Genomic DNA, 21,570 nt, shown 5'->3' with positions numbered 1-21,570 from the left:
CACTCACACCTTGCACCTCTCCTAAGTTCATTTCTAGGCGTTTTGTGTATCAGCTGCTTCTGCGTGTCCTCGACCTGCTTTCTGGAGTTTGGGCACCAGGTCTCCTGGTAGACGTCCCTGGTGCCCCACATCCCATCCCCTTTGGGCCACCACGGGTGGGCCACCTCCTCCTGTGGGCAGCCAGCGGCCACCACCATGCCCTCAGCGCCTTCTCTTCCCAGGTCTCCTCCAGCCGCGCCCCCCCAACCCCCCCTCACCCCACCGCACCCCATCCCCACCTAGGGGCCGGGACAGAGCTGGCCCAGGGCAGCTGCAGAGTCCCCACCCAGGGGGAAGGGGCTGGGGGAGAACTGCTCCCCTGCTTTTGCATCCACTGCTCTGTGCCAGTGCAGAGGCCAGGGAGCCCTCTCCTCCCCCCCACCCCTGCCTCACTTCCCCTGCTCCCCCACTGCTTTCTGGCACCCTCCGCCAGGAAAACCCCGGCCTGGCCCTCGAGCCTGTCTCCCACAATCTGCTTTGGGGACCTGCAAGCCAAGATAGGCCCCCATGGGGTCCTGACTCATCGTGACACAGTTGACTTTAGGGGAGAATCGCTGGAGTCAGTAGGTTGGTTTGCGGCTGCCAGGAGCCCCGGCTAGATCCACCTCCCACCCCCACCTCCCACCTCCACGTCCCATGTCCACAAGTCCACCTTCCTCCTCCCACTACTCTCCCCCCACCTCCACTTCCCACCACCCTCTCCCACCTCCTACCTCCCTCCTCCCACCTCCCACCACCCTCCTCCCACCTCCCACCTCCACTTCCACACAGCTGGGACCCCGCAGCGTGTGTAGTCCACAGCCCATGGGGGTCCCCCACGTTGTCCCTGCAGGGGGTGGGAGTGAGCACCCTGGGAGAGCCCTCTTGGCCGCAGGGGGCAGGGGCAAGGATGGCTAACCCAGTTGAGAGCCTCGCTGGGGGAGCTAGAACTCCAGGTGACAGCGGAGCACGCGTGTGTGCCTGTGCGGGAGCAGGTGCGTGCGGTGTGCACGCGCCTGTGCCGGGCTCCCGAGTTCTCCAGCCTCTGGCGCCTTGCCCCTCCCCGAGATGCTCTAACAAGCATGTAACCCCCACACACACAAAACCGCATTCCTCCCCCCCACCCCCCCACCCCCCCGCCTGCTTCCGGGCGGGATCCAACCCCAGCTCCTAACACAGTTAGCTTGAGGCAGTGGAGAAGCAAGAAACAGTGCTGGAGAGGGGCCAGGGGATCCAGCGGGGATTTTTTTTTTTGACGGGAAAGTCTTTGAACATGGAAAAGATCCATGAAGGGGGAGAGGAGAGGTTGAACACACCAGAGAAAAGCAACAATCACTGCTGTGTTGTTGTGATTGTGCTGGCAGAGGACTGGGATGCACTATTTGCAACACACGTGGGCTTTTTTGTTGTTGTTGTTTTTGGGGGGTTTGGGGGGTTGGGGTTTTTTTTGAGGGGGGGAGCTACATAGATGGGATTATATCGTATATATTGTGTCTGTGTTGCAGACTGAAATTTTAAAAAGATTTTATTTATTTATTCATGAGAGACACAGGGAGAGAGGCAGAGACACAGGCAGAGGGAGAAGCAGGCTCCATGCTGGGAGCCCGATGCGGACTCAGTCCCAGGTCCAGCTTATTTCCTTTAAGACCTTAAAAGCATGATCCTCTCCTCTCCACTCCAACTATTATTACCCATTCGCACCATCCACTCAAGACCCCACACGCTAGGAGAGTGAAACCTGTGGGCCTGGGTAGGGCTGACGTCATGCCCACCCCCCAGCTACACAGAGCAGGGCGGGCAGGGAGGGTGTGACCCCTTTGGCTACTTGTGCCCCAAGTTTGCACATAATGAAGGATTCCCTAAAACACAGATGACAAATATTTACTACAATATCATTTCTCTGTTGGATTGGGGGTTTTTTTGTTGTTGTTATTTTGTGGGAGTTCTTTATATTCTGGACATTAATCACTTGTTATAAATGTTGCAAATAGTGCATCTCAGTCCTCTGCTTGTTTCTAACTTTAGTGAGGTCAGCCTCTTTTTTCTTTTTCTTTTTTTTAAGATTTATTTGCTTATTAGTAGCTGAGCGTCTGCCCTGTGCTCAGGGCGTGATCCCAAGGTCCTGGAATCAAGTTCCACATCGGGCTCCCCGCAGAGAGCCTGCTTCTCCCTCTGCCTGTGTCTCTGCCACTGTGTGTGTGTGTGTCTCTCATGAATAAATAGATAAAATCTTTTAAAAAATAAAAAATAAACATTTTTGCACCTCTCTTTAAAAAAAGATTTATTTACTTATTAGAGAGACAGAGAGAGAGCAGGAGTGGAGGGCAAGGGCAGAGGGAGAGAATCTTAAGGAGACTCCTCGCTGAGCTCAGCAGCCAAAGGGGGCTGGATCTCACCACCTTGAGATCATGACCTGAGCGGAAACCAAGAGTTCGTGGCTCAACTGACTGAGCCACTCAAGCACCCCGTCCCTCTTTTTTTTTTTTTTTTAGATTTTATTTATTTTTAAGATATCTCTACATCCAATGTGAGGCTCGAACTCCCAACCCCGAGATCAAGAGTCCCATGTTCCACCCACTGAGCCAGCCAGGCACCCCCAAATTGGTCCCTCTCCTATGTAGAAGCAAAATCTGATTTCCCCAGACTGCACTTGTAACAAATCTATTATGTCCTATTTTTCAGTTGAGCCCTATCTTTAGGCCCTGCTGTTTTTGATTCCGCTCTAGTGAACAAAGTATGTCCAAAAGTTGAGAGACTCATATGATGAACACCCACGAACCTCTCTCAGTCAGATTGGGTTCAAGGTCTTCTGAGAAGAACACTTCACAGGTGACTCTGCGTGGCCCCCACTGCATCACAATGGGAGATGCCTAATGTCTGCAAATCAAATATATGTATGTTCCACATTTTCCAATATTGGAAATTTTTCCAATATTTTTTATTCTCATTACTCACTCTGGATCCACCACCAGACGTAGCCCAGAAGGTCAGGGTCCTGGCCCTCGTGGGCTGCATCTCATCTCTCCCCATGAAGGATCCTAGCCACACGGAGCCTGTGGGGCACCTGTACACTTCTCCTTCTGGACCAGATGTGAGGCTGGAGTGTCCCATCCTCTGCTGAGCCAGGCTCTCAGCTCTTGCCGCCTCGTGTAGATGTTTCCCTTCACCCTGGTGGCACCTGCTCTTCTCCAACCAGCGAACACTGGAATGGGTTTTGACCTGCGCTGGAAAATGCACAGATCCTTGAAAATCATCTAGTACTGTGGCAGGTGTAGGCTGTTGCTTTTGATCTATGTGATTGTGTTCTAGAATATATCCTTTTTGCTTTTTCTCCTTCAGGGACTATTTCAGGGCTCCCCGCATTGCTGTGTGTACACGTAGTTGCTGTTGGTTTGCTTTTTCCGTGAAATATGCTTCCGTTATGTTTTTCCAGCTTTATTGAGGTATGATCAACAGATAAAAATTATCTATATTTCAGGGGTACAGTGTGTTTTTGGTGTGCGGTGTGATGATTTTATCACATATGCATCGGGAAATGATTCCCACCAGCGAGCTAAGTAACATATTCATCACCTCACATAGTTACCATTTGTGTGGTAAGAACACTTGAGATCTCTACTGTCTTAGCAAATTTCGAGCACTGCAGCACAGCATTATTAAGTACAATCACCATGCTGTACAGTAGAGACTCAGACCCCATCTTATAGTAAAACTTTGTATCCTTTGGGTGAGCCTGGGCGGCTCAGCGGGTTAAGCATCTGCTCACGCCCTGATCACAGGGTCTAGGGATCCATTCCCTGCACCACAGGGAGGCTGCTTCTCCCTCTCCCTCTGCCCTTCCTCCTGGTTGCACTCTCTCTCTCTCTCTCTCTCTCTCTCTCTCTCTCGCTCAAATAATTACAATCTTTAAAAATAAATAAATAAACCTTTGTGCCCTTTGCCTGGCATCTCCCCATTCCCCACCCCACCCCCAGCCCCTGGTAACCACCCTTCCACTCTCTGGTTCTCTTAGTTTGACTTTTTTTTTCAAAACACAACAGTATTGGGATGCTGGGAGGCTCAGGGGTTGAGTGGCTGCCTTTGGCTCAGGGTGTGACCCCCAGGTCCTGGGATCAAGTCCCCCATTGGGCTCCCCGCGGGGAGCCTGCTTTCCCTCTGCCTGTGTCTCTGCCTCTCTCTGTGTGTCTCTCATGAATAAATAAACAAAATCTTTAAACACACACAACAGTATTTGTCCTTCTGTCTGGCTGATTCCACGGAACATAATGCCCTCCCGGCGCATCACGCTCTCGCAAATGGCAGGAGCGCCTTCTTTTTTGCGGCTCAATCCTATTCCGCGGGATTGTGTCCTCCGCATTCTCTTTCCCGGCTCCTTGGCCTACAGACCCTTCCGTTGTTTGCTGAGAACGCTGTTGCGGTGAACGTGGGGGGTGATTACTTCCTTCAGATACATACCTAGAAGCGGATTGGTAGGTCTGGGGTGCGTGTTGAGGACCCCCACACCTCCGCGCTGTGTGCCCACTGGCTGCCCCGCAGTCACTGTTTCCAAGTCCGGGGTGGGGTGGGGGCAATATCGCCGCAGGGGCACATCCCACATCGCGCTTTGGGCGAGCACCGAGGTCGTTTCCAGCTTCTGTTACCCATTGGCCCCGCCGTGCACGTCTTCACCGGGTCCAGCGGACCAGCCGACCAGCAAGAGGACCTTTGGGATGTTTACCCAGAAGCAGACTTGCAGGGATTGGGCCAGATACGCATTCCTAATTCCACTAAATACCTTGGAGAAGGGCTCTGGCGATGGGTGCTCCCGGGAGGAGGGAGGAGTGTGTGACCTCCTCTCCCCACACCCACACCTTGCCAGCCCTTGACTTCATCTCTGATTCTTGTCAACCAGATGGCTGCTTGACGGTTTTCGTCACATTACATCAGACTCTGCAGACTACCTCTCTCTACCCTTTGCTACTGCTAATGTAGGTTTCCTCCCCCCGCCCCCACTCCAGCCTCAGACTCCTGTGTCTTCTGTTTGTCCCTCCACCTATACCATATGCCCTGTTCCTCGTCGTTGTTCTTTGGCCTCCCTCACCGAGCTGTATGGCTGCATCATCCCTTTCCATTCCAATGGCAGCAGATGATCAGAGGAAGGAAGAGGAGGGAAGTGAGGATGTTAGCTCCTCCAGCTTCTCCCCCACCAACCAGCAGTGAGCTAGCTGCCTCCAGCCACCCGGAGTTATAACAGATGGACAGACACAGGTCCTGTTGGGGAGGGGGGCTCTTCTCTCTTCTCAGGTTCCTGGAGGTGCCAACAACTCCTCACTTCTGGGATCCCTGGGGCCCTGCCCTCTTTCTTGTGGCTTCCCTAACGCTGCTCATCCCTTCCTAAAATCATTCCTGTATTAAAATATCCTCTGGGGGCCCCTGGCTGGCCCAGTGGTGGAGCGTGCAACTATTGATCTTAGAGTTCTGGGTTCAAACCCCACATTGGGTGTAGAGATTAGCGATCACTTAAAAATAAAATCTTTTGGGGCACCTGGGTGGCTTAGTGGCTGAGCGACTGCTTTCAGCTCAGGGTGTGACCCCCCCCTCCCCCCGCTCCCCCGGGTCCTGGGATCAAGTCCCACATCCGGCTCTGCGCAGGGAGCCTGCTTCTCCCTCTGCCTGTGTCTCTGCCTCTCTCTGTCTCTCAGGAATAAATAAATAAAATATTTTAATAATAAAAATAAAATATTTTACAAAAAAATCCTCCAATTACCCATTTCACATATGCCGTCTGTTTCTTGCTGGGTACCTGATACATTGTCACTGAGCTGAAATGTTTCATTTTCATGCAATCAATTTCACCAAAATTGTTTTGGCTTTTTGGTATTTGCTTTAGAGGTCTTATGGATGAAGTCCTTCTGTACCCCTCTATAACGAGATTATCCTTCCTTCTTTTTTTTTTTTTCCTATTACTTCTGTACTGTACTTTTACATTTTCTATTTAGGTCTTGAATCTATCCAGTGTCCAATTTTGTATGTGATGTTAGGTATGATGCAGGAAACAAAGGTAGAAGAGAAGTGATTAAATTTCCATGCTCCCTACAGCCCACTGACCAGTCCTTGAATCAGGCAGGGGGCCTTCCTCCAGGGACTCAGCGGCCTCCATGCTCACCCGTCACTCAGGGCAAAAGGCAACCTTACCCCCACCCCCAGGACCCTGTGAGTCTGTTTTATTTTTTTATTTTTATTTTTTGTGAGTCTGCTTTAACACAGAACAATTCCTTTAGAACCTTCTTTCCTCTCAAACCCCCAAGATCATGCCCCAGGCATCTGACCCACGGATGTACATCTGAAGGGTCTCATGCCTCAGGTTTTATTAGACGGTAATAAATGACCTTTCCGGACAATAGCTGGTCCCCTCAGGGTCCCGGGAAGCTTGCTTCCAAATTCCTCAGAGACTCGGGCTCTCCCTGACCCCCTCCCGACTTGAAAGTCTATAACGGGCCCTCTTTGTGACCTTGTGCAGCCCTTCCTGCCCACGGGTCCTGTCCCCAGTCTTTCATCAAACCATCTTTTTGGAGGCACCTGGGTGGCTCAGTGGTTGACCATCTGCCTTTGGCTCAGGGCATGATCCCAGGGTCCCAGGATCAAGTCCCACATCGGGCTCCCCACAGGGAGCCTGCTTCTCCCTCTGCCTGTGTCTCTGCCTCTCTCTGTGCCTCTCAGGAACAAATAAAATTTCTAAAAATTAAAATTAAAATGTCCCATTGTACTCAAATAAAATACATACCCTGTGGTTGATGATTATTTTAATAAACCCCTGCCTTCTCTTCTGAAGGATTTTATTATTTTTCCAGTTCTTTGAGCCAAAACTTAGCTCATTTCAATTTAGCCGTGTTTTTTTAGCAAACGGGATTAAGTCCATGTACTTTTCCTCCTGAGAACTGCTTTAGACAGTCCCACAACCTCAGTATGGAGTGCTCTCCTAGCTCATTTCTGAATTACCTGTCTCATTTTTATTTTCTGTTGTACCCAAAGTAATCCAGAAATATGGTGAGATGTTTATATGCTGATGGATCTTTTTGTCTCTACTTTTGTGTTCATTCAGTATTTGTTGATGCTCCCATAACTGCCTGCAAAGTCTTAATCTGTTTGTTCCTGTGTTCCTCCTGGGTTGTGGATTCTATTCATTTGGGGACTTCTTTTCCACCTTCTGGTTTTCTGGCTTTCTTCTCAGGTTTGGTGGTTCTTGGTGATGGGCTCATCCTCACATTCATTGTATTTGTTGCCTGCCTGTGAACACTGCCTCTGTCCACTGTAATGCATGTGACAGGCATCAATGAGTTTCATGCAAAGTTTTCTTTTTTAAAGATTTTATCTTTAAAAAAAAAAAAGATTTTATCTTTTTATTCACGAGAAACACAGAGAGAGACAGAGACACAGGCAGAGGGACAAGCAGGCTCCTTGCAGGGAGCCCCATGCAGGACTTGATCCCAGGACCCCAGGGTCACGCCCTGAGCAGAAGGCAGATGCTCAACTGCTGAGCCCCCCAGGTGCCCCCATGCTAAGCTTTAGAAGTCCTGGACACCTGGGGTGATTCTGGTCCTAGGGGAATTGCACAGGTGCACTGGTCCTCAGTCCCAGGACACCTTTACAGGGGAGACCCAGAACAGAAGCCCTAACTCCCACACCTGTAAGTACCAAAGCCCCCTCATTCCTCTCCAGGCCACACTGCCTGCCCCAGGCTTCCTTCCCACCCGCCCACTCCCGATTCCTAACGCCCAATAACCAGACAACAGTGGCACGTTCGAATATTTCTGGGTTTTTTACTCTAAAAAAACGTGGACCATCACCTGCAAACCGCGGCAGGTGATATTGGATTCCATCTCCCCACCCTTCCAAACGTGAGTCTGCGAATCACAGACGTCGTCCTGTCCCCTTCCCTTAAAATCCTGGATCAGCCATCCCAGAGGAGGTGGAGGAGGCCCCCCTCCCCGGGACAGGGGCGGGGGGATCACGGGGCAGGGGGAGGCACTGTGGAAATAAATTAGGGGAGAGGAGGCCCCTAGGTGGCGGGATCGCGCGCCGCCTCGCACACCCAGCGGTAGGGCCTCTGGCACACGTCGTCGTTCCAGCGGCCGTCGTCCGTGAAGTGCGCGCAGTCCTCGCCGCCCCCGAGCCCGTGCCCGTACCAGTCGTCTGGCTGCTCCGGCCTCCAGTTCCTGCGGATACCAGTGGATGTGCGCCTCCACCCCGGCCAAGCCTCTCCCGCCCCCCCCCCCCCCGCCCCCTGGCGCCCCGGGTGGGGATGGGGTGGGGTGGGAGTGGGGACCCGCGGGGCTGGGACGTGCACCGCGGGGGGGGGGGGGGGCGCACACTCACTTGAAGCCGGTCTCGTAGTCCGTCCCGTCCACCCACTTCCAGGGCCCACTCTGGTCCGTGAGGCCCATCCAGGTGTTCACAGGCCCCATGTGGTGCTGGATGAACTTCTGGGGAGAGGGGATGGGGTGGTGGGCACCCCCCGGAGCAGCCAGCACCCCAGCACCGCCAGGCCCCTCTTACCTGCCCCCACGAGCCCTGGGGCGCTCACCTGCTCCTCCCTGGAGTTGACGACCACCAGGTGCGCGCTCTCCAGCTGGCAGTACTTGTCCGCCTCGGGCCAGGACTTCCCGGAGCGGGAGAACCAGTAGCAGCTGCCCTCGTACTCCAGCCAGTTGACGGGGCAGCAGGTCAGTGTGGAGCCTGGGGGGTGGGGGGGGGAGCGGGGAGGCTGAGGCGCCACCCGTGGGCAGGTGGGAGCCAGGGTGGGCGCCAGGGTGGGCGCCCGGGGCCTCGCCTCCTCACCATTGCCATGGAGCGCCGCGATCTGACAGCTCAGGCTTCGCAGGTCCGACACGAACTGCTTCACGTGCAGCAGCAGGTCCGAGTGATCTGGGGGCACCCAAGGCAGGGGATAGGGGACCAGCCACAGGCACAGCCAGGCCCTCGCTTTGGCCTGAGGGACCCCACCGCCCCTGCACACACGCCCACTGACCTTCACTCAGATCCTTCTGCTGCTTCTCCAGCTGAGACTCCAGGGATTTCATCTTTCTGCCCACATTTCCTCCTGGGGAGACACTTGCTCAGTGCCCCCACATCCCTAGCGCCCCACGCACCCCTCAGCCCCAGCCCCAAGCCCCCCTCACCCTGGCTACTCAGAGCCTTGACTTCGACCTCGGTGCTTGCCGTGAAGTTGCTGAAAGTCTCCCTCAGAGCCTGCAGCTCCCCCCGCAGTTTGGAGTCTGGACGGGAAAGAGTTGCAGAGAGCAAAACGAGGGGGCTGCAGGCGCCATCGCAGCAGCCAGCCCTCCCACCTTGCCACCCCAGGCCCCCCCAGGGCACTCACTCTGGGATCCGATGACGCAGACGACCACCAGCAGCAGGACACTGAGGCCCAGGGACAGCAGGAGGAGGCAGGGTCCCGAGCAGAGCCTCCGCAGGAGTGGCTGGGGGGCGGGTGGCACTGCAAGAAGCCCGGGTGTGAGGATCCCTGGGACACACGGGCGGCTCTGGGGCCCCGGGGCGGGAGGGGGGGAGAGTGGCGAGGGTGGGGGGGGGGAGCGGACTAAGGCTCCCCCTCCTGGCCCAGGAGGAACCACAGGGATGAGGAAGGTTGGGGTGGGAGACCCTGAGGGGCAGGGCAGCTGGCGGTGGGCGCCCAGCGGGACCCGCCCCGGCCCACCCAGGCCCTGGGCCGTTGCTGACACCTAGCGGCCACGCTGTTCACCGGAGCTGCTGGACCTCCCCGGAGCTGAGGGCCGAGCCTGGGCGGGAGTCGGGGTGGCTGGGGTCACTCCCCCCACCAAAAGGCGGGAAAGAGGAAGAGGTTCCTTTCTCCCCCGCCCCACGAATTCCCCTCCTCTGGCTGGGTGCTGGGAGAGAAGACGGAGTAGCTGGAGACCGTCAAGGTGCTCCCACCTGGGGAGGCCTCCCCTGCAGCCCTTCCCCCCCCCCCACCAGCCCATCCCTCAGGACCCTCCTGCTCAGCCCCAACAGCACCCCCGCAGGTGGGAGAGAGAAGGGGGGCTTGTTTCTGTTGGATGAAGGCCTCCTCCTTCTTGGATACTTGGTGCCTCGGCCTCCTCACGGAAGTCTGACTCCTTGACTCCCTGCACTAACGCTCACACACACTCACATCAGGTGTTAGAGGAAAGGAGGGGGACCTCACCTCTCTGAGTCACTCCTGGGCCCCTGGACCCTCACCCTCCCCAAGCTCTGAGCAGTGGGTGACACGGCAGGGTCAGGAGGCACGTAGTGTCCCAGGACGCCTGCCCCAGAGAAAGGGACTCAGGCCCACAACCCACGTAGGGCACCTCCCCCAAGAGGGGCGGCTCAGACCATCCTCTTGTGCGCAGGGCAGACCCAGGGACCTGGTGGTCACAGAAGGAAGCAGGGGCTGAGGCAAGGGGGCAGTCCCATCACGCTCACCTTTCAGAAATGGAAGGAACCCTTACCTTGTCTGAGGTGATGGTCATTGTCCTCATTGTCCAGATGCTGAAGATCCTGATAGTCATTTGTCATGGTAGGGCTGGCTGGACCCGGGCCTAGGTCAAGGTTGGGGTTAGGGCTGGGGCTGAACAGAGCCAGGGTGGGAGGTCCAGTCGGTCTCTAAGTGACCACTGGCTACAGGAAGACTTCCTTTCTCCTGTTCCCTGTTCGCTCCCAGGCTTGACATCCAAACTTTGTCCTCTGAAGTACTCCTGCCTGGCCCCCAGCCCACCCCATCCCCTGCCTCTGCTTCCCCTTTTACTTGCTGATGGTCTTGAGGTCAGTTCCTGGATGCCTCAGTGCTGTGCAGATCGTAGCCTAAAAAGGAGGCTGAAGCCTGGAGACTTGGGGTGCTCCGATAGCCCTGGAGGATGGGAGGGGAGGGTGCAGGGCCCATATGAGGGCCCTGAGCGCTGCGCAGCTGCGTGTCTGTGTGTCCGTGTGTCTCAACACTCAGAACCTGGCATCCCCAGGGCCTGGGACTTTGGACAGTAAATAGAGGTGAAAAGGGATTTGGGACTCAGGGGATGTGTGTGGGGTGGGAGTGGGGGATGGGTCGCCACTGCTTCCCCCCCACCAGGGGGACTCTCCAGGTTTGGCCCCTCCCCCTCGCCCCCCTGCTGGTCACCTCACTCATCACTGGTATGGGGAGCCAGGCCAGGACGGGCCTGGGGTGCACCCTGCTGTTTCCTCCTGCCCCTCCCTCCTTTCACTTCCTGCCATCAAATTTCCCAGAATTGTTGGTGTTTCCAAATATCCCTGCCCAGGATCAGGGGGCCCTGTGCTCTGCTCTTGCCCAACCCCGGCTCTGACCCTGGCATCTGAGCCTGGGCCCCTTCCTGCGGAGGCTCTGCAGCCAGGCTCTCCAGCTTGGGGCTCGCTGGCTTCACTCCCCCAGGGGGCAAAGTCCTCCAAGCAGCCTGGGGTGGTGGGGGGAGAGACAGGAAAGCAAGTATTTCCCACCCAAGCCGGGACTGGTGCCAGCAGGCTCCCATCGGCTCCCGCTGTGTGTCTGGACTTGTCATCCATGAACTCCAGAGGCCGATGAGGAAACCGGCCCCCCAGGCAAGTCGTTCCCCAGGGTTATAACAGGCAAGGAAGCAGCAGAGAGAGGACTGGACTGTAATCCTCCTGGCCCCAGGACCAGAACGAAGAACCACACCCAGAACCAGGGATCCCATACCACCACCATGGCGGGGCCCTGGGGTCCCCAAGATGCTGACGCACAGACCCTCACAGTCCCACGGGGGATTCTGGCAGGAGTGTATGCATTCAAATCCTGCCAAGTTAGAAATCGGGCAATCCTAAAGATGTTCACTCGTCCCAAATGCCAAGTCATGCAAACCCTACGTTACAGTAATTTATCTCAATGACAGAACTAGACTTTATCATGAGAGTTCTATATGTCATGAGACCTTCTGGAACACAATCCTTGCACGACACGTGAAAGGCCCGGGCGCACCCCCATCGTCTGTGTCCTGAAAAGCCCCCTGTTTTGTGTACGCACTGGGACTGTGGCCAGTCCTTTTGGGGACTTTTGGACTGTTGGTTTAGCATTCCCTTATATCATCACTCACAATCTGGTTTATTCGGGCAAATAAACCTGTGCTGCTTTGGGCCCAATAGTGGTTTACTCTTGCAGACACAGTGACTTGGGAGGCAGCACAAGAAGGCTTCTGGGGAACAGAAATGTGCACATCTTGATCCGGATGCCAGTTGCATGGACATGCTCCAAACTGCAGAAAACCACACGCTCAGGATTTCTGCATTCCTCCGTTTGCATGTTATATACTGAAATATGATGTTTCTGAAATCTGTTTTCTTATCCATAACTGCGTTCCCCAAACCCACTGATTAGGGAACAGGAAGTGGAGCTGTGCTGAAAAATGCTCTCCAAAGCCAGTAGCTTTAGAGTGAGAGCCCTCAGTGATAAAACAATGTGAAGAAAGCCAGACGAACCACATGATACACTGACCAATCGGGGCACTAACTTATAAGCAAGCCTCTTGCAAAATACCAAAGACAGTCCTAAGAAATGAAAAAGTAGCCAAAAAGGAAACTATGCCCCAATGATGGTGTGTTTATGCTGAGAACTCACCCACCTCTTACACTTATTCCTTTGATAATATGTATCTTAGGGCGCCTGGCCGGTAGAGTGTAAGACTTGATCTCAGCATCGTGGGTTCAAGCCCCTGTTGGGCATGGAGCCTACTTTCATATAGGTGCTGAGCTGGGTGCTGAGCTCCCTTGGGTTCGCCCACTCCCTCTCAGAGGGCTTTCAAACTCAAGCTTGGGATTGACCTCGCCTGGCCCTTCGTCAGAGGGGGCACTGCATGCCAGCCCAGAGTCACCGCCAAGGTCAGGTGAGAGAGTGAGGGAAAAGCGCTTAGCGCTGGGCCTGGGACACACTAGGTTCTCAACACCTGCTGGCTCTTCGGGTACTGTTCTCATCACCAGCAGCACAGCTGAGAGTGCAGTAAGCCTCCCCACCCTGGAGCCTGCGAATGTGGGGAAGGGGGAAGGCTGGGGTCAGGACAGCAGAGCACCTGTCTCCCCATCTCCCAGAGGGGGGTTAGGAACTCCCCTGGGGCAGAACTGGGGACCTGGTGTGTTGGCTAAGACAGCCCCTCCCTTCCCATGCAGAAGACCTGGGTGCTGAGCCCCCTCGGGTTCGCCCACCCCCTCTCAGAGGGCTTTCAAGCTTGAGCTTGGGACGGGCCTGCCTGGCTTGCGCCCTTGCCACCACCCCAGGGTCCAGACAGCCCATTGCACCCTCAGGCTGCAAAGTCAGACACCCAAGAAGACTCTCCAAGAAATGACGGGACAACAGGCAGAGGGGGGAACAGAAGGCTCAGTGCTGACTTTCCAGACAGGGTGACCTACAGCTCCTCAAATCCAGGAGAGGCTGAGCAGGGCCTGGGTGGAGATGAAGCAGGAGGGGTTAAGGGAGGGGTGCACGGGCTGGAGGCTCAGTGCTGGGAGCCCCCTGCAAAGGAAGAGGGTCTCCAGGGGCGGCAAGGAGGAGGTTTCCAGCAAGAACCCACAGAGCCCACTCAAGGGTGTCCAGACCCGAGGCTGCTCGGCAAGAACTTCCTCGTCCTGGCTCCTCGCTGCTGGCACAGCCAGGATTCTGGGACCCAGGACCCAGCCCACTCCTCTTTCCCACTTTTATTTACAGGTGTACGTTTAGAAAAAAAAATTCAAACGCCACGTTTCCAGGTTTTATTTAACTAAAGAACAGACCGGGCGGCAATGGCACTGGTGGTGACCACCTGCTGGCGGGCGCAGGGCTGTGCGCAGCGGCCTTGCGTGCGCCACGACCAGCGAGGTGAGCAGTTACTGTTCGCAGCCCCGACCTAGAGATGCGGTTGGCCCAATTTGCGCTCTGAGCCCCAGCCCAGCGCCCGGCCACCCCTTCCCTCTCCTCCCCGCCCGGCCTCACCTCCCTGCGCCGTCCGCCTGGCTCTCGAGCGCCCCCTGCCGCGCCTCCGCCCCCTGCGCAGGGCAGCCCCGCGGCGCCCACCTGCGGCGCCCACCTGCCAGCTGTGTCGGGCGCTCTCCCTCAAACCCACAAGTCTCTCGCTTCTCTGACCCTCTCCCGTCTCCGTCTCCGCCGCCCGCTCCACCCCAGTGACCTCCTTCCCTTCTGTCCTCCAGCATCACCGGCTTCTTCCCACGTTGCCCTTCCTCTGTCCATCTGCCCTTCCTCTGTCCATCCGGCACGCCGGACGCCCCAGGCTTTGGCGCCCTGCAGGCCTCAAGCCCAGCGCTGCTCCGAGAAGACGCCTCCCTAGCGACCCGTCTGACCCAGCGAAGGCGCTTTCCCTTTCCCTGCGCTGCGCTGCCATCATCCTTTCCCTGACCCGACCCGCGTCCCTTCACTTCCTGGGCTCTGCACTCCCCACTGCAAGGACCCCAGGGCCCCCTGGGGGGCCGGGATGTTGCACTCCCAGCATTTCAAACACTGCTTGGCACCAAGGAAGAGCCAAATGAGTATTTGTTGAAAGAAATGGCCGGGAGTGAAGAGGAGGCAGGGTTTGAACCCCAGTCGGCCTGGGAATCCAGTGCGCCTAACCACTCAAACATTCAGTCTCCGAACCCGGCCAGGGAAGAGCTCTTTATAGATTTGGAAGAACATACCACAAACTGCCAAAGCGCTTCCCTCTGAGGAGTGTGTGGAATGAGATGGGGAGGGAATTTTTTTTAAACCATATGTATTTCTATATTTATTTGAATTTTTATAAGGTACATGTATTACTTTCATAATCTAAAAAGTGATGCATGCAGAATGAGGTGACTCTGCCCCTTCTCAGTGAACTCTCCTTAACCCCTTCGATCCAGGCACGTTACCTGCACACACCTTCCTCAGCTCACAGATTCCTCCCTCTGGCCGATGGCAGAAAACACCAGCATAGCCTCAAACCATCTGCTCCTACGCAGAACCAAGCTAAAAGAAGGATTATGTGGGGGGGGGAAAAAAGCCATCCTTGGAAGCAGTGCTTCTGCACCCAGCAAGACATCAGAGTCACCTTGGAGGTTTCCCGAAATGTAGACCCCCCAGGATTCAGTTGGCTGGGTTCCTTTGTCTAGAGCCTGCACAGAAGTTTGTAGGGACAATCCAAAGAGGACCGCTGGTTTAAGTGACACGCGGCTAGAGATCTGTACCCGCTTAGGTTGGGCCAATCCCACCCTCCCCAGAACTGCTGCTCCGTGGGGGCAGTGGAGGGAATCTTTTGCATTCAACTCTCTGTTAACCTGGGGCAACAGAAACTGCCCTTCTGCACTGTTTGGGGCTTAACCATCTCAAGTCTGTACCCTCCACCTCAGCCTCCCCCACACACACACCTTGGGGCCCCTAAATCAGAGGAAGAATGGGGTAGTGCCAGCAATGGCTCATTGATTGCTGCAGCTGAGGCCTTTCTGGCAGAAGGGAGCCTGTCAAGTGCACGAACAGTGGCAGAAGAAAAGCCAAGAACCAATACTCTACATAACAGCATCTGAGAAGCATCAGCAAGGCTTGGGGTCAGGAAAATCTGACTCCCTGAAAGAACCAGAGTTTTTTGATCTCCTTTCTAACAATGAACTACATGATGGGCTGCTTCCCTTTTTGCCCTGTCTACCAGGAGGCTCAGAGATCCTATTTCCCCTTCTAGCTACTGCAGATGTTTTTGCCTTTTTTTTTTTTTTTAATATATCGAGGTTCCATTTTCCTACCCTGGTTAGTGGCAAAGCTGCTTTGAATCTCTCTATAGAGATGGGGTATAAAGGAATCCCACAAAAAAATATTTCGACAGCATTTCTTACCAGCAAATCTCTGTAAACATCACTGCCAGAGCCCAGCTCTGTCCGCAAGTCTATGAACCTGAACCGAGAGTTTCCTCTCTATTTTCCCTTAGGGAGTGTCATGCTGCCCAACAGGACCCAGGCGGCCCAGAGGAGTGATCAGGGCTGGGCTAAGTTTGTAGGGACATATGCCAGTCCAGCCTCTTTCCAGGTCTGTCAGTGACTTTGGACAGACGGCGTGTCCAGCTCATCCCAGGCCCACACTTCACTACCAACTTGGAGTCCCTGGTTTCAGGGTCCTTCCAAGACCCCCTGTAAGCCATCCTCCCCTCTCTGGGCTGGTGTGAAGAAGGATCTGACTACAAGAGTCATCCCTACACTCCCACCCTGTCTCCCTCTATACCCAGGTCCCAAATAACCAGGCCACACACCAGGTTTCAAGTATCTGTCTCTTCCTTTCACTCTCTCAAAAGAAAAAAATAAATAAATTGCAGAAGGCGGCAGCATTTCCAGTCTTCCCCTGGCTCCCAGACGCACAACCCCCGACCCCTGCCCCCCACCCTCCCTCCCACGCTCCCACTCCCTAGACCCAACCCTCCCCTTTCCCCAAAAAGAAAAAAAAAAAAAAAAAAAGGAAAAAAAGAAAAAAGAAAAGAAAAGAATCCCAGGAAAAAAAAGCCACAATTAGACCTTCCATTCATGCAAACCGGCAAAGAAAAAAGGTGGGGGGCACGTGGAAGGCAGGGGGCCCACAGCGGGGTCCCCCACTTATCCCCCCAAAAAAACCACCTTTGAGAAGAAAAAAAATGGGAAAAAAATAAATGCTAAACCAAGGGACCTGGGGAGTTATGACAAGGGCAGGGGGGACCCAGGCCTGGCCTCAGGAGACAGAGGAGGCCTGTGCCCTGCGTCCCTGCAGCGGGGTGCTCCTTGAGGGGGCCCTGACTTCTGGAATGTGTGTGGGAGGAGGTGGGGGAGGGCAGGTGGCCCCCGATGGGCTCATGTGTGCATTGGGGGCGGGCAAGGGCTAGGGTCCTCAGGAGCACGGGCTTGGGACCAGGAGCCCGGCTCCCCCCCAGACCCCAGGTTCCTGGGGTGCGGGGATACATGCAGGGGAGTGTCCCCCCTCCAGGGCTGGATCCAGTGAGAAAGGAAATAAATAAGAAGGGACGGGAGGGAGGCTAGGGGGCGCGGAGGGCTTGGGCAATTCAGTCCAGACCAAGGGGCCCGCGGGACGGAGGCGGGGCGAGTCCAGGCCACGGCAAGGGCAGGAGTCAGAGTCTCTCTCGGGCCGGGACCCAGATGTAGGGGCCTGAGAGGTCCTCGATGACACGCTTCACCTTGTGATAGATCTCCTCAAAGCTGTCGCCCTCCACGATGGCTGGGGGTGGAGCAGGGAGTGAGGCCAGACCCCAGCCAACAGTGGGGCACCCACCCAGGGAAGCCTCCTTCCAATCTGTCCACCCCACGGGCCTCACCTGAGAAGCACTCTGTGAATTCCTGCTCCAGCTTGGTGGCTCTGTCGAAGGCTTTGCGAGCTTGCTCCTCTGTGATCCGCTTGTTAATCTCTCTGTGGACAGCGAGACAGATGCAGCCCTGAGCACAGGTCCCACCTGCCTTTTACCTCCTTCATCCAGGGATGTCAAGTGGCCACCAGCAGGTTCTTGTTTGGAGCACAGAGCAAAATACACGATTCCCAGGATCCTCTTGGGCCGCACTGACTCCTCCACACACACCCACTCCAGGACCCACCCCAGCCAGGTGTGGCCACTCTGGACCTCTCCAGAGCCTCATCCTTCTGGCCTTCAGCCCCAGTGATGGCACTGGGACTCTAACCCCTGACAGCCTAGCCTGGAAGGCCCTGGCTCACCCTGGCAGGTGTAGGCCCTGGCAGGTGTACCCCCTGGGGGCTGCTGGGATAGGCAGTCCTGCCCAGTCTCTCCCTGAGGCTGAAGAGGAAGGGAAAGGCCTGGCGGGCCTTGCACCCTCTGGGTTCCAGCTCTCGTGCAGATCCCCATCCAGGGCCAGGGGAGAAGTCACCAGAGGCCCTCTGAGGCCCGGGGCCACAGATGCAGGGGGTGGGGGCGGAGGGGAGGCCTCCCCCAGGGACCATACTCACAGCACATTCTCCAGGGAGCGGGGGCGGATGAAGATGGCGATAGGGTGCAGGTGGGCCGCCTGCAGCCGCCGCACGGCATTGGCCGAGACATCGAGGATGCAGTGCTTCCCCTGGGGATGGGCGGGGTGGGCGGAGGGGACCGGCAGGGGGGGGGCGGGCAGGACAGATAGAGGTGCCAGGCAGGACACGGGACATGGGACATGGGACGTGGAAAGGTGGAGGATGGGAGGTTGGCCAAAAGGGAGGTGACACGGATGTCAACAGACACGGGGGCAGAGAGTTAAGGTGGGAGGGGTTGTGGACAGAGGGAGTGAAAGACAGAGAGATAAAGGAAGGGATGGACAGAGCAGAGGAAGAAGCCAGCACAGGAGGAGGGGTGAGGGGCAGGTAGGAAGGGGACCCAAAAGGTGGGGCAGCATGCAGGGTGGGGGTGTGGAGGGCAGCAGAAGAAAGGAAGTAGGATGGGGGGACAGACAGAGGACAGACAGATGGAAGAAACAAGGAGAGACAGGTGGGAGGGAGGAGAGGCAGATGGAGAAGGGAGCCACAGGGGGTGAGAAGGCAGGAGTTGGGGGCAGCGGGGGGAAAGGAGGAGCAGGACGGGGGGCAGAGACCCCGGGAGAGGCAAGGGCCAGGGGCCACAAGGGAGCAGGGCAGAGGGAGGGTCCACATCGGAGAGGCCAAGGCCCCACGGGCAAGACCACAGGAAGAGATGAGAAGTGGGGCAAGGCACAGGGAAGGGGAGGAGAGGGCACAGATGGTGGCGTGAGTTTGGGGTCAGGAAACAAGCGAGGGAGAGAGGGAGGCAGGGGAGCAGGTCGGGGAGCAGCCAGGGAAGCAGGTGGGGGGAGCAGGCAGCCAGAGTTGCCCCAGAGGAGGAGGAAAAGGCGGAGGGAGTGGAGACCCAGTGGGGAGAGAGACAGAGAAAGAGAGTTAGAGAGAGCTGGGGAAGGCCATGGGGTGGGGAGAGGGAGGGGAAGGGGCCAGCTGCCCACAGGGCCTTACCTGCTCGGCCACCTCCCGCACGGACTGGACGCTCGTCCCATACAGGTGGCTATTGTACTGGCCCGCCTCGATGAACTTGTGCGCCTGGATGTCCTTCTCCATCTTCTCCCGGGAGGACACGAAGTGGTAGTCCCGGCCGTCTATCTCGTACTCCCGCTTGGGTCGAGTTGTATCTGCCAGGAAGTCCCCCACCCCCCCAAGATCTAACCACCAACCCTCGTCTAGGGAGACCAGTACTGCAAGGGCTGGCGGTGCCCGTCAGGGCCCCCCTCCTCTGAAGACCCTTGTGTCCTCCTACACCCCAACGCCTGCGGGCCCACTGCCTGAGACCCCCCCATGGGCCCCACTGCCACCTCCCTGCCTCGCCCCAGGGGCCCCACCCACACTCACGGGGAACACAGGATCCGAACTTGTCGGGGAACTCGGAGAGAAGGTCATCGTTGGCTCGGTCCTTGGTGGGCCCAAGGATGATGATGGGGCGAGCATAGTGAACTGGGGACAGAAAGCCAGCTCAGGTGGACGGCTGGGCAGAGTGCGGCAGGGGTGCAGCAGGGACAGGGCCGGGGCGCAGCAGGGGCCAGGACTCACCTTCCATCTGAGTCACTGTCTCATAGCTCAGAACGGAGTCTTCTCGACCTAGTGGGAGGCAGGGCGTCTGCGAGGGGCTCGGAGATGGGACTCGGGACCCCCTGCCGCCTTCCTGACGCTATCAAGAGAGGCTCAGGGCTCCCTCACCCCGGGGTACCGAGTGGACCCTACCTACCCTGTGATCCAGAGCTGGAGCCCCAATCCTACGGAGAAAGAGCAGACCACGTGGTTGGTGGAGTCCCACCCGCCCCGCCCCTCCCCTCCCCACCAAGCTCACTCCCGGCACCTACCTTGGCCTTTAACCTTGACCACTCCCGTCGTTCAACCCTGTGGGGAACATGGAGGGATGGGCGGGTAGGGAGATGCCGGGCACCCTCCCTCCCAGGAGGTCCTGGGGCTGCCCACCCGGGGACCTCTGGGCCTTGAGTGCCTGTGGCAGGAAGGCTGTGGGCCTGGGAGCCTCACCGCCGTTTGCTGGGGATGAAGCCGATGTCATCCGTCTCACTGTCAGAGTGGACCCGCCGCGCCTGCCACCACTCTTCATCGCTGGCATCGATGACGTGCAGCACGTCCCCAAAGCGGAAGCTCAGGGCCTGGCTCAGGAAGCCGCAGTCCTTGGTCTTGTCGTAATCAAACAGGGCCCTGGGGGGCAGGCAGCCATCCATCAGAGGTGGGTCGAGGCCACCCCTGCGCCCCGCACCCCTAGACCCGCCTGGGGTTCCAGACCAGGGGGCTACAGCCAAGCACAGCGGCTGACAGCCTGCCCACAGGGGCCGTGGACTCCAAGGAACTCAAAACCTGGGAGGACCGAAAGCTCTACTATTGAGGCACACTCAATACAATCTGCCACTCGGTCCACACTGTGTCAGGGACCAGAGCCACTACGGACTCAGTGCAATTCCTAGAGAACAATCTGGAACACCACCCTCCCATGGAAGCATTGTGCAGCACGCATGCACAGGACAACCAGAGGTCACCCGGAATCGGCACAAGGTCCTAAGAAAGAAAAGGACCACTGTGCTATCCCTGATCAGCCCCACCAGTATCGAATTCCTATCAGCCTACCACGACCCCTGGGGTCAGGCCAGGGGAAGGAAGGACCACTGAGGCAGCCAAGACGCGGAGCACAGCAACAAGGTGAAAGGGGAGGCGCTCTGGGACGGCCTGGAGACACCCGGAAGCCAGAACAGACCAACCGAGGACAGGGCGGCGGCGTGGGGGGGGGGTGGGGGGGCGCACCGGAGCTCAGCAGGCAGGGCAGGGCCAAGCCAGGCCCCCTGGAGGCAGGAGTCTGGGCGGATGGGCGCCAGTTAAGGGCACCAGTTAGTGAGGGAGAAAGCTGGAGCAGCAAGACAGAGCTCCAGAACATGGGAGAAAGCAGTGAGCCCCCACTCAGGACACATAGAGCTAAGATGCCTGTGGGACATCCCGGGGGAACGTGCCCAGAAAGCAGATGGCCAGCAGTGCGGGTCTGGGCCTTGGGGAAGAGGTGAGGCGACAGTTCTGAGGACAGCAGCAGAGCCCTGGCAGGGGAGGCTGGGGAGGCAGAAGCCATGGCGCCCACGACACCAGGCACCCCGCTCCCCTGGGCCACCCCCAGGGAGGTGCCCACGCAGGCCACAGTCCACCCAGCCTAGAGGCCCTTGCCCTGCCAGCCAGTGACCTGCATGTCACCAGATTGTGGAGGTCTCAGGGGGAAACGTAGGGGTGACCAAGGGCCAGATGGCAGCAGGGGAACTCAGCCCAGAGGCCCCCTTCCGGCTGATACAGAGTATCTAAGGTCCCTAACCTATGCGGCCGAGCCCATGGCCAGCAGCAGAGCATCAGGCCCAGCTGGTAGTGGGAGGTAGGCAGGGGTGAGGAGAAGATGTGGGGGGCAGCGGCAGGGGGCAGAGAACAAAGTCAAGCCTGGCCCGGAAGCACCCCAACCTGATGTAGAAACCCCTTTTGGGATTGCTCCGCAGGGAGGCGGTTCCTGAGCCGAGGCTACTGTTCATGAGCTGCTCCCGGAGGTCATGGATCTTGGCCTCGAATCGGCTGTACTCTAGAAGGGACCA

The 21,570-nt window shown here is 57.0% G+C and overlaps 2 protein-coding genes and 1 long non-coding RNA gene across 11 annotated transcripts in view; 1 reads left to right on the top strand and 2 right to left on the bottom strand.

Moving 5' to 3' along the window:
• Positions 1 to 7,382: 7,382 nt before the first annotated feature.
• ASGR1 (asialoglycoprotein receptor 1) lies at positions 7,383 to 11,014 on the bottom strand. The gene is made up of 9 exons (XM_077892940.1): positions 10,781 to 11,014; positions 10,485 to 10,574; positions 9,377 to 9,493; positions 9,177 to 9,272; positions 9,026 to 9,097; positions 8,836 to 8,922; positions 8,582 to 8,733; positions 8,374 to 8,480; positions 7,383 to 8,213 (listed from the first exon to the last, which is right to left on the bottom strand). Exons 2-9 carry the CDS (start codon positions 10,549 to 10,551, stop codon positions 8,057 to 8,059), a joined length of 855 nt encoding a protein of 284 aa, XP_077749066.1. The 5' UTR covers positions 10,552 to 10,574; positions 10,781 to 11,014; the 3' UTR covers positions 7,383 to 8,056.
• On the top strand, positions 9,573 to 16,299 carry LOC144311046 (uncharacterized). 2 transcript variants are annotated; one of them, XR_013376640.1, is made up of 3 exons: positions 9,573 to 12,881; positions 13,697 to 13,846; positions 14,176 to 16,299. It is a non-coding gene; the product is annotated as an uncharacterized LOC144311046 (long non-coding RNA). The 2 variants fall into 2 exon arrangements; XR_013376639.1 differs by having other exon boundaries at positions 9,573 to 13,846.
• DLG4 (discs large MAGUK scaffold protein 4) overlaps positions 16,237 to 21,570 on the bottom strand; it is a 22,292-nt gene continuing 16,958 nt past the window's right edge. For 7 of the 8 annotated variants that reach the window (XM_077892916.1, XM_077892917.1, XM_077892919.1 and 4 more), the window contains 10 exons: positions 21,443 to 21,557; positions 19,979 to 20,155; positions 19,804 to 19,840; positions 19,689 to 19,716; positions 19,514 to 19,561; positions 19,316 to 19,417; positions 18,926 to 19,098; positions 17,921 to 18,030; positions 17,280 to 17,371; positions 16,237 to 17,182 (listed from right to left, as the gene is read on the bottom strand). In XM_077892916.1, coding sequence (XP_077749042.1) covers positions 17,076 to 17,182; positions 17,280 to 17,371; positions 17,921 to 18,030; positions 18,926 to 19,098; positions 19,316 to 19,417; positions 19,514 to 19,561; positions 19,689 to 19,716; positions 19,804 to 19,840; positions 19,979 to 20,155; positions 21,443 to 21,557 — 989 coding nt within the window. In that variant the 3' untranslated portion in view covers positions 16,237 to 17,075. The remainder of the gene's footprint in view (positions 17,183 to 17,279; positions 17,372 to 17,920; positions 18,031 to 18,925; positions 19,099 to 19,315; positions 19,418 to 19,513; positions 19,562 to 19,688; positions 19,717 to 19,803; positions 19,841 to 19,978; positions 20,156 to 21,442; positions 21,558 to 21,570) is intronic. The other variant, XR_013376633.1, reaches the window with a different exon arrangement.

The sequence above is a fragment of the Canis aureus genome, chromosome 3 (assembly GCF_053574225.1).
Source record: "Canis aureus isolate CA01 chromosome 3, VMU_Caureus_v.1.0, whole genome shotgun sequence".
Classification (NCBI taxonomy): Eukaryota; Metazoa; Chordata; class Mammalia; order Carnivora; family Canidae; genus Canis; species Canis aureus.
This window is presented reverse-complemented; position numbering and strand designations above follow the sequence as displayed.